Raw genomic sequence first — 13,437 nt, 5'->3', positions numbered from 1 at the left:
GAATAGATGAACGGCCTCTCCCTGGTGTGAACTCTTTGGTGTGTCTACAAATAGGATAACTGAGTAAATCTCTTCCCGCCTCTGAGAGCAGGTCAACATATTACTATATAGACTCTATCCCTTTAACCCACCTCCAGTCCCACAGCTACAGATATTTTTTGTACAGTTGATATCTAACTTGTGCCAGAAATTTAGCATTTTGTCAGCTTCAGAACATATAGGAGTGTGTGTATTGACGTGACATGTCAGGCAGTCGTGATGTTGCATCTGACTATGTTCTTGTACTGCTGCATTACAAATGTCAGCCTGTTTATTTCAAAGTTCTTCGAATAATGAAATTGGCAGAACAGTGAGTTCTGTGGGAGACAAAGGCATTGTGAACAACTTAATAGATGAGCTGAAGCAGATAAAATACTGTTATCTTCCTATTTTCTTTTGCCCTCTTCTCGTTACTACCATCGGGGAGGAGGTACAGGAGCCTGAAGACCCACACTCAATGTTTCAGGAATAGCTTCTTCCCCTCCGCTATCAGATTTCTGAACGGTCCAGGAACCTGTGAACTCTACCTCATTATTCCTCTTTTGCACTAATTTTTGTAACTTACAGTAATTTTTATGTCTTGCACTGTACTGCTACTGCAAAACAACAAATTTCACAACATATGTCAGTGATAATAAACCTGATTCTGTTGATCAGTTTTTCTTAAAGATCTATATATGTATACATATTTTCTTATAAACTTGTGCATTTATATTGTAATTGATTAGGATGAAGAATTAGATAATTGATACACAGCATGATTCCCCAAGACTTAAAGCTGCAAGGCCATTCAGGAAATCCTGATGGGTTGGCATCTGGGTCAGTCATTAGTCTGTGGTGTGAGCTGGCAGTCCAGAGTGCAAGCAAGATGTGTGGCTGGAGTTGAAGGTCTGGACTGTGGGCTGTTGCATGGTCAGATTTCAGAATCAGGTGTGAGAACATTAGGGGTGAGGAACATCAAAATCGGGTTTATTATCGCTGACTTATGTCGTGAAATGTGTTGTTTTGCGGCAGCAGTAGAGTGCAAGACACAAGAATTACTATAAGTTACAAAAATAAATAAATAGTGCAAAAGAGGAATAACGAGGTAGCGTTCATGGACCGTTCAGAAATCTGGTGGCGGAGGGGAAGAAGCTGTTCCTGAAACGTTGAGTGTGGGTCTTCAGGCTCCTGTATCTCCTCCCTGATGGTAGAAACATGAAGAGGGCATGACCCAGATGGTGAGGGTCCTTAGTGATGGATGCCATCTTCTTGAGGCGCCGTCTTCTTGAGGCACTGCATCTTGAAGATGTCCTCGATGGTGGGGAGGGTTGTGCCCATGATGGAGCTGGCTGAGTCTACAACCCTCTGCGGTCTTGTTCCATCCTGTGCATTGGAGGCTCCATACCAGGCGGTGATGCAACCAGTCAGAATGCTCTCCACCGCACATCTGTAGAAATTTGCAAGAGTCTTTGGTGACGTACCGAATCTCCCCAAACTCCTAACGAAATAGAGTCGCTGGCATGCCTTCTTTGTGATTTCATCAATATGTTGGGCCTAGGATAGATCCTTAGAGATGTTGACACCCAGGAACTCGAAGCTGCTCTCCCATTCCACCACAGACCCCTCAATGAGGACTGGTCTGTGTTCTCCTGTCTTTCACAATCAGTTCCTTGGTCTTGCTGACGTTGAGTGCAAGGTTGTTGTTGCGACACCTCTCAACTAGCAGATCTGTCTCACTCCTGTACGCCTCCTCACCGCCATCAGAGATTCTGCCAACAACAGTGGTGTCATCGGCAAATTTATAGGTGGCGTTTGAGCTGTGCTTAGCCACACAGTCATAGGTGTAGAGAGAGTAGAGCAGTGGGCTAAACACGCATCCTTGAGGTGCGCCTGTGTTGATTGTCAGCGAGGGGGAGATGTTACTACCGATCCGCACTGACTTGCCTCCCAATAAGGAAGTCAAGGATCCAGTTGCAGAGGGAGGTACAGAGGCCCAGGTTTTGAAGCTTGTTGATTAGTACTGAGGGGATGATGGTGTTGAATGCCGAGCTGTGATCAATAAACAGCAGCCTGACGTGCATAGGTTTGCAGCAGGAGCCAGGGTCCAGAGACCGTACACATTTTGACAAGCCGGGTTCAGTTTCCCATTCACTTTAAACTCACCAGGTTCATGAAGAAATTATCGTGTAATGTGTTTTTTTAATTTAAAAAATGAAATAATAAGTGTGTTGAGGTATTAATAAGAGAAACATCCAATTGTGGAAAGTCTACGAGTCCAGTGCCATTGAAGTCCCAAGGGTGCTGGATTGTCAGAATGTTACTGTATATAATTTCCAAGCAGCAATTCCATTGTAGAAACAGGAAGGCCGGAAATCTCTACCAGCTCTGTATAATGTAGTGTGGATTAGGACATGGAATGTGTCATGCATTGTGTCACTTCAGTGTGGAATAAGGAACTCCAAGACTATAACAAGCTGAACTGCTCACCTGTCTGCACCAAGGTGTGCTATACTTTGGGTCAGGTTCAAGAGGCCGTAACTCTTCCATAACATGTATTTGATAATGAACATAGCTGCGAATTTTCTTATCTTAAAGGAGTCCACAGAAATAATACTCTTAACTCTGAGGACAAAATGTAACAATTAACTTGGTTGGGGAGAATCTATTACACAGAAACATAGAAAATAGGAGGAGGCCTTTTGGCCCTTCCAGTCTGCTCTAACACTCAGTGCAATCATGGCTGACCCTCAGTCTCCTTACCACATTCCTGCTGTTCTCCCCCATACCCCTTGACGCCTCTTGTGTTCTAGAAATATGTCTGTCGTCTCCTTAAATATATTCAGTGGCCCCTACAAACTTCTGTGGCAGCAAATTCCACGGGTTCACCACTTTCTGAATGAAGAAATGTCTCCTCATTTCAGTCCTAAACCTCTTGCCCTATGACCTGTACATCAAGACACCCCAGCAGGGAAACAGCATCACCCGATCCTTTCTGTCTTGTCCTGTTGGGATATTATACATTTCGATTTGATCCCTTCTTGTTTATCTAATCTCAAGTCATTACAAACCTAGTTGACCTAAGTTCCCCACGTACGGCAGTCCTGCCGTTCTGGGAATCAGACAGGTAAACCTTTTGTCCCTTGTGGCAAGTATATCCTTTCTCAGGTAAGGAGACCAAAACGGCACACACTATTCCAGTGTGGTCTCACCAAGGCACTGTAATCAAAATATCTGTCGGTGAAGGCCAACATGTCATTTGCCTTCTCATTTGTTTGCTGCACCCGTGTAGTTGCTTTCAGTGACTGGTGTACAAGAATACTCAAGTCTCTCTTGTAAATCAACTCTTCCCAATCTGACGCCATTTAAATAATGGCTACTTTTCTCCTCCTGCTTCTCCTGCCTGTGGATATCTTCACATTGAGATCCACGTTTCATTGGCTAATGTCATTCAGCTGATGGTCTTTGCAGCTGACCTCACCTCCACCAATCCTAACTAATTTCAAATCCCAGGTTCCAGAGAAAATTGGACAGTTGTTACAAATGAAACAGCCATGAAACTCTTACCACCTACAAGTGGTAACGCACACACAAATCTGGCTCGAGATTTAAGTGGCTAAAAATAAACAGAGCCAACAAAGGTCTATTTTGTACACTTGTTCAGTTTATTTTACTCTGTGCTCTTGTGTTGGCAATATACTGCATTCTTTTAAATTCTGTACATGTAAACAACCAGCTAACTGATCTCTGTATTCTTATTTTTCTACAGGCGAATTTGGTTCTGTAGTGGAGGGACATATTAAACAGGCTGATGGCAGCAGTCAGAAAGTTGCTGTTAAAACCATGAAATGTAAGGCTACCTTTGAAATAAGTAGGAGAAAATAAGTTGCCAGCATTTGTATACGATGCCGTGACAGTGAGAAGTATCCCAAGTTACTTAGCAGTTGAAAAATAAAATCTTTTTAAGACAGTGAAGTGAATGTAACTATGACTTGGTTGGAAAGCTGGTTTCAGACAATGCATTCAGATGGTGTAATTTAGGGAGGGGTGTTTGGAAGATGGGCCCAAGTTGGCTGAAAGCTCTGCCATCATTGATAGATGAAGGAAGCTGACAGACCTAAAATTTACTGGAAGGAAAAGATCATGGTCCATAAATCTTGTACATAGTTGCAACCAACTTCAAAATTATAGCCACGCATCATATTTTCATTCCATGTTATGCCGCAATTTTGAAATGCAATAAATTATTTTGAAATGCAGCGATTGCTGCTATGTAGGTTCCCATAATTCTTCTGTACACGGTGAGCTCCTGGATACAGTGAGTTGGTGGAACACCTTGACACTGTTAGTGGAATGTTGGCTGGGATGCTTTGAGCACTCCACATTGTTGGAATAGATTAAGAAGCAGTTCAAGTTCCAACCTTTATTATGATTACAAATGGCAAGCTTTTATCTGAGAGATGACAACTCAGCTGAGGCATCAGACATATTATTGTTCTCACCATTGAATCCAATCCAAGTATTTTATTGTTCTTGTATTGGCATTGAGATTCTGTGAGAGGAGAAATTATACTTGATATTGGGCATAAAAATTATCTTTCTTTTGTTCTAGTGGATGACTTCTCACTGAGGGAAATTGAAGAATTCCTGAGTGAAGCAGCTTGCATGAAAGATTTTGATCATCCAAATGTCATTAAACTGTTGGGTACAGTATATATATTGTACATATGTGTGTAATCTTCACCTAACATACATAATGTGTCAGGTGCATTAACACAGAAATAAAACCAGAAAATGCCGGAAATACTCAGCAGGTCAAGTAGCATTTATAAAAAGAGAAACATAGAGTTAACATTTCAGGTTGAAGACCTTTTCTCAGAACTAACGAAAAAGAAACTGAGTTAGTCCAAGGAATGGGGTGGGAGGTAAGGGATAAATGGAATCTCTCTGATGGGGTGAGGCTACGATTGCTGTGGCCTCCCTCCATCAGAACACAAGAACCCTGGCGATGACATCCATTTACACAGAACTTATAAATGGAAGCCACTTCTTGCAAACTTCCTGCAATGTGGATAAGAAAATAGAAGCAAGAGGAGGCCATTTGGCTCCTTGTGTCTGTCCTGCTACTCAGCAAGATCATGTCTAATGGCAGTAGTCTATAGACGAAATCAACTAGTGTAATGGCTATTGAGGCAAGTTGGAGAGAAAAATAAAGGAAGATGTAAAGGCTGTGAAATGCAGGTCAGAGCTATACAGTACGGAGGAAAGAACACTGGCAGTGGCCTCCAATTACATAGAACGCGCATATAGAAACTTTTGTTGAAAGGTTCCTGCAATGTGCAGAAGAACGTAGAAGCAGGAGTAGGCCATTCAACCCCTCATGCTTGCTCTACTATTCAGTGAGATCCTGGCTAATTTTTTGCTCAAGCACAACCTTCCTGTACAAATCCAAACCACTCTATTCCCATAATAATTGAAAACCTGTCCATCTCTGTTACAATCTACTCAGTGACTGTATCCTGATGCCCAAGAGCACTCCAGTAGAAGCGGGGCGTCACAGCACCTTTCAAAGGTTGTTTGATTGCAAGAAGCCCCCTCATCAGCAGGTTCCAGACTCGTGCTGGGAACGTAACTCCTCAAATTATTCACTTACTTGGCTTTCCCCTTGGTGCCATGGTCTCGCCCTTCCATGCTGGTAATCCCTACGTCCCCAACTCATGACCTGATCCTCCCCCAAACCTCCACCCCACCAGCCGACGTCCTGACCAGGTCGGACTCCGCCCATTTCCAACTGTTTTGATCACCTGCCCCCACTTGCAGGTCACAGCTCCTTGCCCTAAGCCGTCACATCCCCTCCCACACCTCGTACTGATTCTTTGCCCCAACTATGACCTTAACCCCTACCTCCAGCTCCTTCTCCCACTCTCTTGCCTTCCTCTCCCAAGCTCAGCTCCCTGTGGACTGCGATCTCAAACCCAGACTTTGCTGATTCTGTCAGTCCTAAGGTCCTGTGGTTTGGTTTGTTGTTGAATCTCCTACAAAGAGCATTGGCCGGTCATGCAGCAATAGCAGGAGCCAACCAAAATCTCTTAAGTAAGACAAAAACCTCAACGTTATATGTGTTGTAATCTCCTGAGGCAGTGTGTTTCATAAACTGCGGCACTCTGAGTGATTGTTTTCTCTATCTTGGCTTAAATGCTAAGATGTTCTTTTTTTTGTCTTTACTCGAAGGGAAGAATTGTTCCTCATTCAACCTGCCAGTTCCCTTCAAAACTTGAGCAAGACAGCTTCTGTCCTGAAGGGAGCCCACCCACTCTGAATCATGGCTGGGCTATTTCCACAGCCAATACTTCCTTTTTCCGTTGACTTCACATTATGTGGCTGAAGTCGCTGGCCAGGCTGGTATTTATTCCCAGAGTCACAGAGCCATAGACCATGGAAGCAGGCTGTTCAGCCCATCTAATCCACATTGACCATCAGGCACCCATCTACACTGTCTACAATCTACATTTATTCTCTCCACACTCCCAGATTCTACCACTCATCTACACACTTGAGGCAATTTATCATTGCCCATTAACCTACCAACCACACGTTTTTTAGATGTGGGAGGAAACTGGGGACAATCCATGCGGTCACAGGGCATGCACTCCCCACACAAGCAGAACCAGAGATCACTAGGAGCTATAAGGCAGAAGCTCTACTAGCTGTATTGCCCCAATGGGATGCTGAATTTCTGCTAAATAGATGGGAATGTAATTAAGCTGATAAGGCAAATGTGATTATCACTTTCAGGGTTTGCTTCATTGTTAACAGAGTGTTACTACAGTGACCATGCTTCAGAAATAATTCATTGCTTGTAAAGTGCTGTGGGATGTTCTGGGGTTATGAAAGGCACAATATAAATAGAACATCTTGTGACACTAAATTGGATGGAAGAACTTGATGGCTGAGAGTTTCCTGATATCTTGCACAGTTGTCCCCTGAATAAAATGTGCTTTAATTGTAGCAATTATGTTACCGTTCTAACAATAGACTTAATAATAACCTCCCTCTTGAAGTAAGGTGGAGAACAGAAGAATGCTTGATCACATAATCATTGGGGTTTAGTGAATAGAAGGGTTTAAAAAAGAATTGAGTTAAGATGCTTGGGGATGTGAGGTCTATAACCAGTGTGTTTGCTGTTTATTTAGGTGTGTGCTTGGAACTGGGCTCCAGGGAGCAGATTGCAAAGCCTATGGTCATCCTTCCCTTCATGAAATACGGTGACTTACACAGCTTCCTGCTGCGCTCAAGGCTCGAAACAAATGCTGAGGTAAATCCAGAACTTTGTAGAAAAAAATGCACTGTTATTTCTGACACTGTTTACATTCAGCTGTTGGGTTCATTAAAGCATGCGAATTATCTGCTTACTGAATAGACCCTGTTGTTACTGGGAAGGCAATGAGGGAATCAATAAACCTCAAACAAGAAGTTATCTTGTGCTGCTTGTTCAGGCTACTGCCTAATTTATAGCGAGCATCAAGAGTGATCAAGAGAGCAAGGGTGAATTTAGCTGCTTTCTTCAATGCATTCATTAGTTCCACAGGCCAGCTAACAATTCTCCCTCACTAACATTGCACAATTCAAAAATATGGGCAAAATGCTACTCTTGAGGCCTTTTTGTTTGGAATAGTCATGTAAAATAACCTCCAAAAAAAAAATTGTAGAGTTCTCGCGGCTTTCCGAAAAGATCAACTCCCATCATTCCCATTCCATTGCCCGTTCCCAGGAACCATGCAAAACGAAGGAAAACCGTGTTTTTCTTTCCTACCACACCTATTCAATTTTCTTGAGAAAGCAAAGATTGAATCTCGTTCCATCGCTCCCTGAAGTAGAGGATTCAAGCGCTTGTTTAAAATTAAAATGACATTTATGTGGGCAGTTATTACTTTGGTAGCTCTAAGCCATAAGGCCCTGAACTTGTAGACACAAGAGACAGCAGTTGCTGGAATCTGGAGCAACAGACAATCTGCTGGAGGAACTGTGGTGGGTCCAGCAGCATCTGTGGGGGTGGGGTGGGGTGGGGGGGGGAATTGTCGACGTCTCTGGTCGAAACCCTGCATCGGGACTTGGCTCCCACAGATGCTGCTCGACCCATTGAGTTCCTGCAGGTCCTGACCTTGTCCCTTTGCCTGCCACTTATGAATCGGCATGGTTGAAGGGTGCACTCTCGGTTGAAGAGGAGTGCATCAGATGGAGAAGTGGACGTGGCTGCCTGCTGATTCAGTTGGTAACGTAGGTTTTGAATTGAGGGGTAGAAACCAAAAGCTTGCACATTTTTAATCATTTTCTCTGCTGAGTTATTGCCAAGGAGGTGGGATCAGTACACCGTGGTTTGTTTGTACTGAAGAGAAACCATGGAGAGTTATTCCTCCTCCTTCACTATCCCCATCATCTCTACCTTGGCATTTATGTGTGTGTATGAGCATTGGATAAGCGAAAGCTATTTGATGCCCCTGTTGTTGAGTAGCTTGTCCCCATTCCCATCGTATGATCACAGATGAGAGAAGGTCAAGCAGTGGGAGTAGTTGAGGGCATTGACATCCGAGCACCGATGGAATTGGAGGGAGAGAAGCGGGACTCGTAATTCAAAACTTCTGACTGCTCTTCAGTCAGATTAGAAATTTAAAGTATTGCGTTCAATTCTGGTCGCCTCATTATCGGAAGGACGTAGAGGCTTTGGAGAGGATGCAGAGGAGGTTTACCAGGATGCTGCCTGGTTTGGAGGTCATGTGCTGTGAGGAGAGGTTGGACAAGCTGGGGCTGTTTTCTCTAGAGCAGCGGAGGCTGAGGGGAGATTTAAAAGAAGCTTATAAGATTATGCGAGGCATAGATAGAGTGGACAGCCAGTATCTTTTTCCCAGGATTGAAATATCTAGTACTAGAAGGCATGTATTCAAGGTGAGAGGGGGAATGTACAAAAGAGGTGTGGGGCAAGTTTTTTTTTTACGGAGAGTGGTGGGTGACGAACTCACTGCCAGGGATGGTGGTAGAGGCAGATAACATAGGAGCGTTTAAGAGGCTCTTAGATAGGTACATGAATATGCAGAGAAGGGAGGGATATGATCAGTGTGTGGAAGAGGGATTAGATTAATTAGGAGTCATGGGTTCAATTAGATTTGCAGCCGAAGGGCCTGTCCTGGGCTGTAATGTTCTACATTCTGTGGAAATAAAGAGGTTGCTTTCATGCTTGTTTTCCAGTACATTCCGCTACAGACTCTGCTGAAGTTCATGATCGACATTGCCAGTGGCATGGAATACCTGAGTAATCGGAGCTTTCTGCACCGGGATCTGGCAGCCCGAAACTGCATGTGAGCATTGTGTTCGGTCCACTCAACAGCTATTGGAACCCCTTCATGTTTTTGGCTGTCTAACTTCTCCCAGTGTGGTCCCAAGAGCTGGGCTCATAGAACAGACCTTCCTCCATTCCTTCATTCATTAATTCTTTTGGTCTATTTTTTTTAAACGAAAGCTTAAAAGGCCTTTGAGGGTATCTGCTGCTCTTTCTTAAAGTATTACAGTTTTATTTTTGGGGTCTTCAATCTTAAAAACTTTAAATTCTCTCCAAATCCTGCCTCTGAACTCTGATGTTCTGTGGAAGTTATTATTCTGGCATGGAATTTACTCCACGCTGATTTGTTTTGTTGTTGAGACTGTATCGTGAGACTTCCTAACATTCTTTGTGACAGTCAAATGAAGAGCGAAGATTTCAAGTACTCAGTTCATGGAGAAGCATTGTGGGTTTCCCTGTATAACACGGCAGAGAAACCCAGCATTCTCTTTCGATATATTCCAGGTTCTCATGGTTGTTCCAATGTATTGCAGCAGGTGCATTATTTCCAGGCAGTTCTTAAAGGGATATACCAGTGAAACTCTGATAATCTGGCATCCAATATCCTGATGATTCAGAAATCCTGATGGTTCGGCGTCTAGTTCACTCAATAGTCCAAAATGTGAGCTAGGCTTCCAGAGTGCAAAGCAGAGTGTGTGGCCAAAGTTGGGGATCCAGAGTGTGGCCAGGGTTGGGTCCAGAGCACCAGGGATCAGGAATGTGGGTGGTTTGCAGCCAGAGCTGGGATCTGGAGTGCAGGTTCTCTTGGGAAATTTATTGGTATTGGTTTATTAATGTCACTTGTACTGAGGTACAGTGAAAATCTTGTCTTACAAAACGATCGTACAGGTCAATTCATTACACAGTGCAGTTACATTGAGTTAGTACTAAGTGCATTGATGTAGTGCAGGTAAAAACAGTAACAGTACAGAGTAAAGTGTCACAGCTACCGAGAAAGTGCAGTGCAATAAGGTGGAAGGTCACAACAAGGTAGATCATGAGGTCATAGTCCATCTCATTGTATAAGGGAACCGTTCAATAGTCTTATCACAGTAATATTTATTATACCGCAGTGTAACATGCCAAAAAAAAGTGCGTTTAGGAGGAGCATCCAATGGTCTGAGTAAATCTGTTAGTCTGGCACACCAAGTCCTAAAGGTTCTGGATTATCAAAGTGTCGCTGTACCCTTAAACAAGGAACACTCCTCTGGCTACTTGGTAAATTAGTTTATTATTGTCACATGTACCAAGGTACTGTGGAAAAACTTGTCTTGCATATTGTTTGTACAGATCAATTCATTACACAGTGCATTGAGGTTGTACAAAGTAAAACAATAACAGAATGCAGAACAAAGTGTTATAGTTACAGAGAAAGTGCAGTGCAGGTAGACAGTAAGGTTGAAGGTCATAATGAGATAGATTGTGAGGTCAAGAGTCCACCTACCGTACTAGGGAACCTCTGGGAGTGTTGCTGATGAATGAGTGTACACTGCAGTGAAGGGTTGAGGGGCTGGGGTTGCTCATGGAGGTTGGTACGAGAGTGCTCCCGGAGCCTGGATAGGTTAGTGAAGAATGGTGCCCGGAGGAGGCATGTTCTTTGAGCAAGGGGGTGCAGTGGCACTGCAAGTAGTGCTGCTCTCTCGCAGCTCCAGCTTCAATCCCGACGTCTGATGCTGGCTGTGTGCCGGGGCTAGAAATCTGGAAATAAAAACAAAATGCTGGAAATAATCAGCAGGTTAGGCAGCATCTTTGGAGGAAGAAACAGAGTTGACATTTGAAGGAATTGACCATTCATTGAAATGTTCTATATTTGTTGTAATTTGCTGAGGAGTTATGAATGGAGTACTCATCAGTTAACATTCCCACTTTCTGAACATGTGCTGGTAGGAAGGTCATTAATGAAATAGCAGAAGATGGTTGGACCTAGGACATTGCCCTGAGGATTCATAGAACATAGAACAGTACAGCACAGGAACAGGCCCTTCGGCCCACAATGTCTGTGCCGAACACAATGCCAAATCAAACTGAATCTTTTCTGCCTGTACGTGATCCATATCCCTCCATTCCTGCACTTGATGTCCTGAGGCTGAGCTGATTAACCTCCAACAATAATACCCACTTCCTTTGTGCAAGGTACAACTCCAGCCATTGGAGAGTGTTTTCCCCCTTGAAGGCCTTTGTTTAATCAGGGCTCCTTGATGCCAGACTAGGTTTAATGCTTCCTGTAGATGAATTTTGCATTTAATTGCTATCATCCGGAAGATTCTCGTGCTACTGAAGAAGTGCAAGGGAAGATCAAAAATCCCACGTAGAAATTGGGTGCCAGATTTCCTGAAGGATGTTCAGCATCCGGAAATGTGTGCAAAGTTCTTCTACTCTGGGTTAACCCAGTTTTCAGCTGCATGGCACTTTGGAGCTGTGTGAATGAATTTTTATCCTCCGCACAGATTAGCTTAATCTAAAGAACTCATTCGGTAGCTGTCGAACTCCTTGGCCTCCACATCACTTGTATCATGGGACTGTCAGTTAACTGAACACCTTTTTGCTTTAAGCATCAAATTCACAGCCACCAATGTTGCTACAAACAATCCATTATACAAAGGACCTCTTTCAAACGTACAGAAAAACCTTGGCCTTCCCAGGTTCCCAGTCTCGTTGCCATTTCAATTCCCCTCCCCATTCCCACACCGATCTGCCTTCTCCACTGCCAAGGTGAAGCCCAACACAAACTTCAGGAAGACCACCTCATATTCTGCCTGGGTAGTCTACAACCCGATGGTATGAATGTTAAATATGCCAATTTCAGGTAACCCTCACCTCCAATCTGGCCCCCACCTTCTCCTTCCGACCCTCATTCACTCTCTCTGTTTTTGTCCCCTTTCTCCCCCTGCCCCATTATTTTCATCCCCCTTTCCCTCACGGTTCCATCCACCCACAACCCACTCACTTCACCCTCTGACTCTCCCCCCCCACCTCTCCCCCATCTGGTCCTGGTTCCAGCTGCCCTAATGGTTCCCATTATCACCACCTTTACATATCAGATTCCAGCACCAGAGAAGGAAAGCACTGTAGATGCTGGGGGAACCCAGCAGGTCAGGCAGCACCTGTGGAGAAAAGTAGTCCTGAAGAAGGGTCCTGACCTGAAACGTTGGCTGTCTGTTCCTCCCCCACACCTGCTTGTCACTATCTCTTACCTGCGTCTACCTATCACCACCCTGTGCCCACCCACCTCCCCTCTTTTTCCCTCCTACAGTATATATATTGGGCTTCCCCTTTTCCTATCTTCAGTCTTGAAGGAGGGTCCTGACCCGAAACGTTGACTGTTTTTCTCCACGGATGCTGGCTGGCCTGCTGAGTTCCTCCAGCAGCTTGCAGCATCTTCCAGCACTAGTAGCCATTGTGATCCTGCTTATCAACCTCTTGGCTGTCTCCTCCCTCAACCCTCTCCACCCTCCCTGGCACCATTTTCCGTGTGTGTGTGTGTGTGTGTGTGTGTGTGTGTGTGTGTGTGTGTGTGTGTGTGTGTGTGTGTGTGTGTGTGTGTGTGTGTGTGTGTGTGTGTGTGTGTGTGTGCGCCTCCATCTATCATCCACCTGCCTCCTCTCCCAAGTCCACCCCTCCCCCTCTCCTACCCGGCTTGATTTACCTACCCCTCCCACTCCCCCCTCCACCCCCCAGTCCACCAATCACCCTTGACCTCTGTCTCACCACTTCCCCTCTCTTTATACTGGTTGTCTCCCCTCTCCACTCTCAGTCCTGATGCAGGGCTTCAAAATGTCTGCAGTTCCTTTTCCCTCTACAGATGCTCCAAGATGCACCAAGTACCTCCAGCAGATTGTTTATTATACAGAATGATACCATGATAATTCATTTTTAATATTTTTTTCCCCCTTACTACCATTTAGGTTCACAGGCCTTGTCGTGGCCCTTGCACCTTATTTGTCTGCCTGTACTGCACTTTATAACTGTAAAGTTATATTCTGCATTCTGTTATCGCTTTTCCCTTTGAACTACCTCAATGTACTTGTGTTTGGAATGATCTGTCT

General features: G+C 44.3%; 1 protein-coding gene across 2 annotated transcripts in view; it reads left to right on the top strand.

The window, feature by feature from the left end:
* The window catches only part of mertka (c-mer proto-oncogene tyrosine kinase a), a 136,405-nt gene that overhangs the window by 114,583 nt on the left and 8,385 nt on the right, over positions 1 to 13,437 (top strand). For both annotated transcript variants that reach the window (XM_052024628.1, XM_052024627.1), the window contains 4 exons: positions 3,788 to 3,868; positions 4,631 to 4,723; positions 7,212 to 7,333; positions 9,262 to 9,371. In XM_052024628.1, the coding sequence (XP_051880588.1) occupies positions 3,788 to 3,868; positions 4,631 to 4,723; positions 7,212 to 7,333; positions 9,262 to 9,371 (406 nt within the window). The remainder of the gene's footprint in view (positions 1 to 3,787; positions 3,869 to 4,630; positions 4,724 to 7,211; positions 7,334 to 9,261; positions 9,372 to 13,437) is intronic.

Source organism: Pristis pectinata, chromosome 10, assembly GCF_009764475.1.
Source record: "Pristis pectinata isolate sPriPec2 chromosome 10, sPriPec2.1.pri, whole genome shotgun sequence".
Classification (NCBI taxonomy): Eukaryota; Metazoa; Chordata; class Chondrichthyes; order Rhinopristiformes; family Pristidae; genus Pristis; species Pristis pectinata.
Note: the sequence above shows the minus strand (reverse complement) of the source record. Positions and strands in the feature narration are given on the sequence as shown.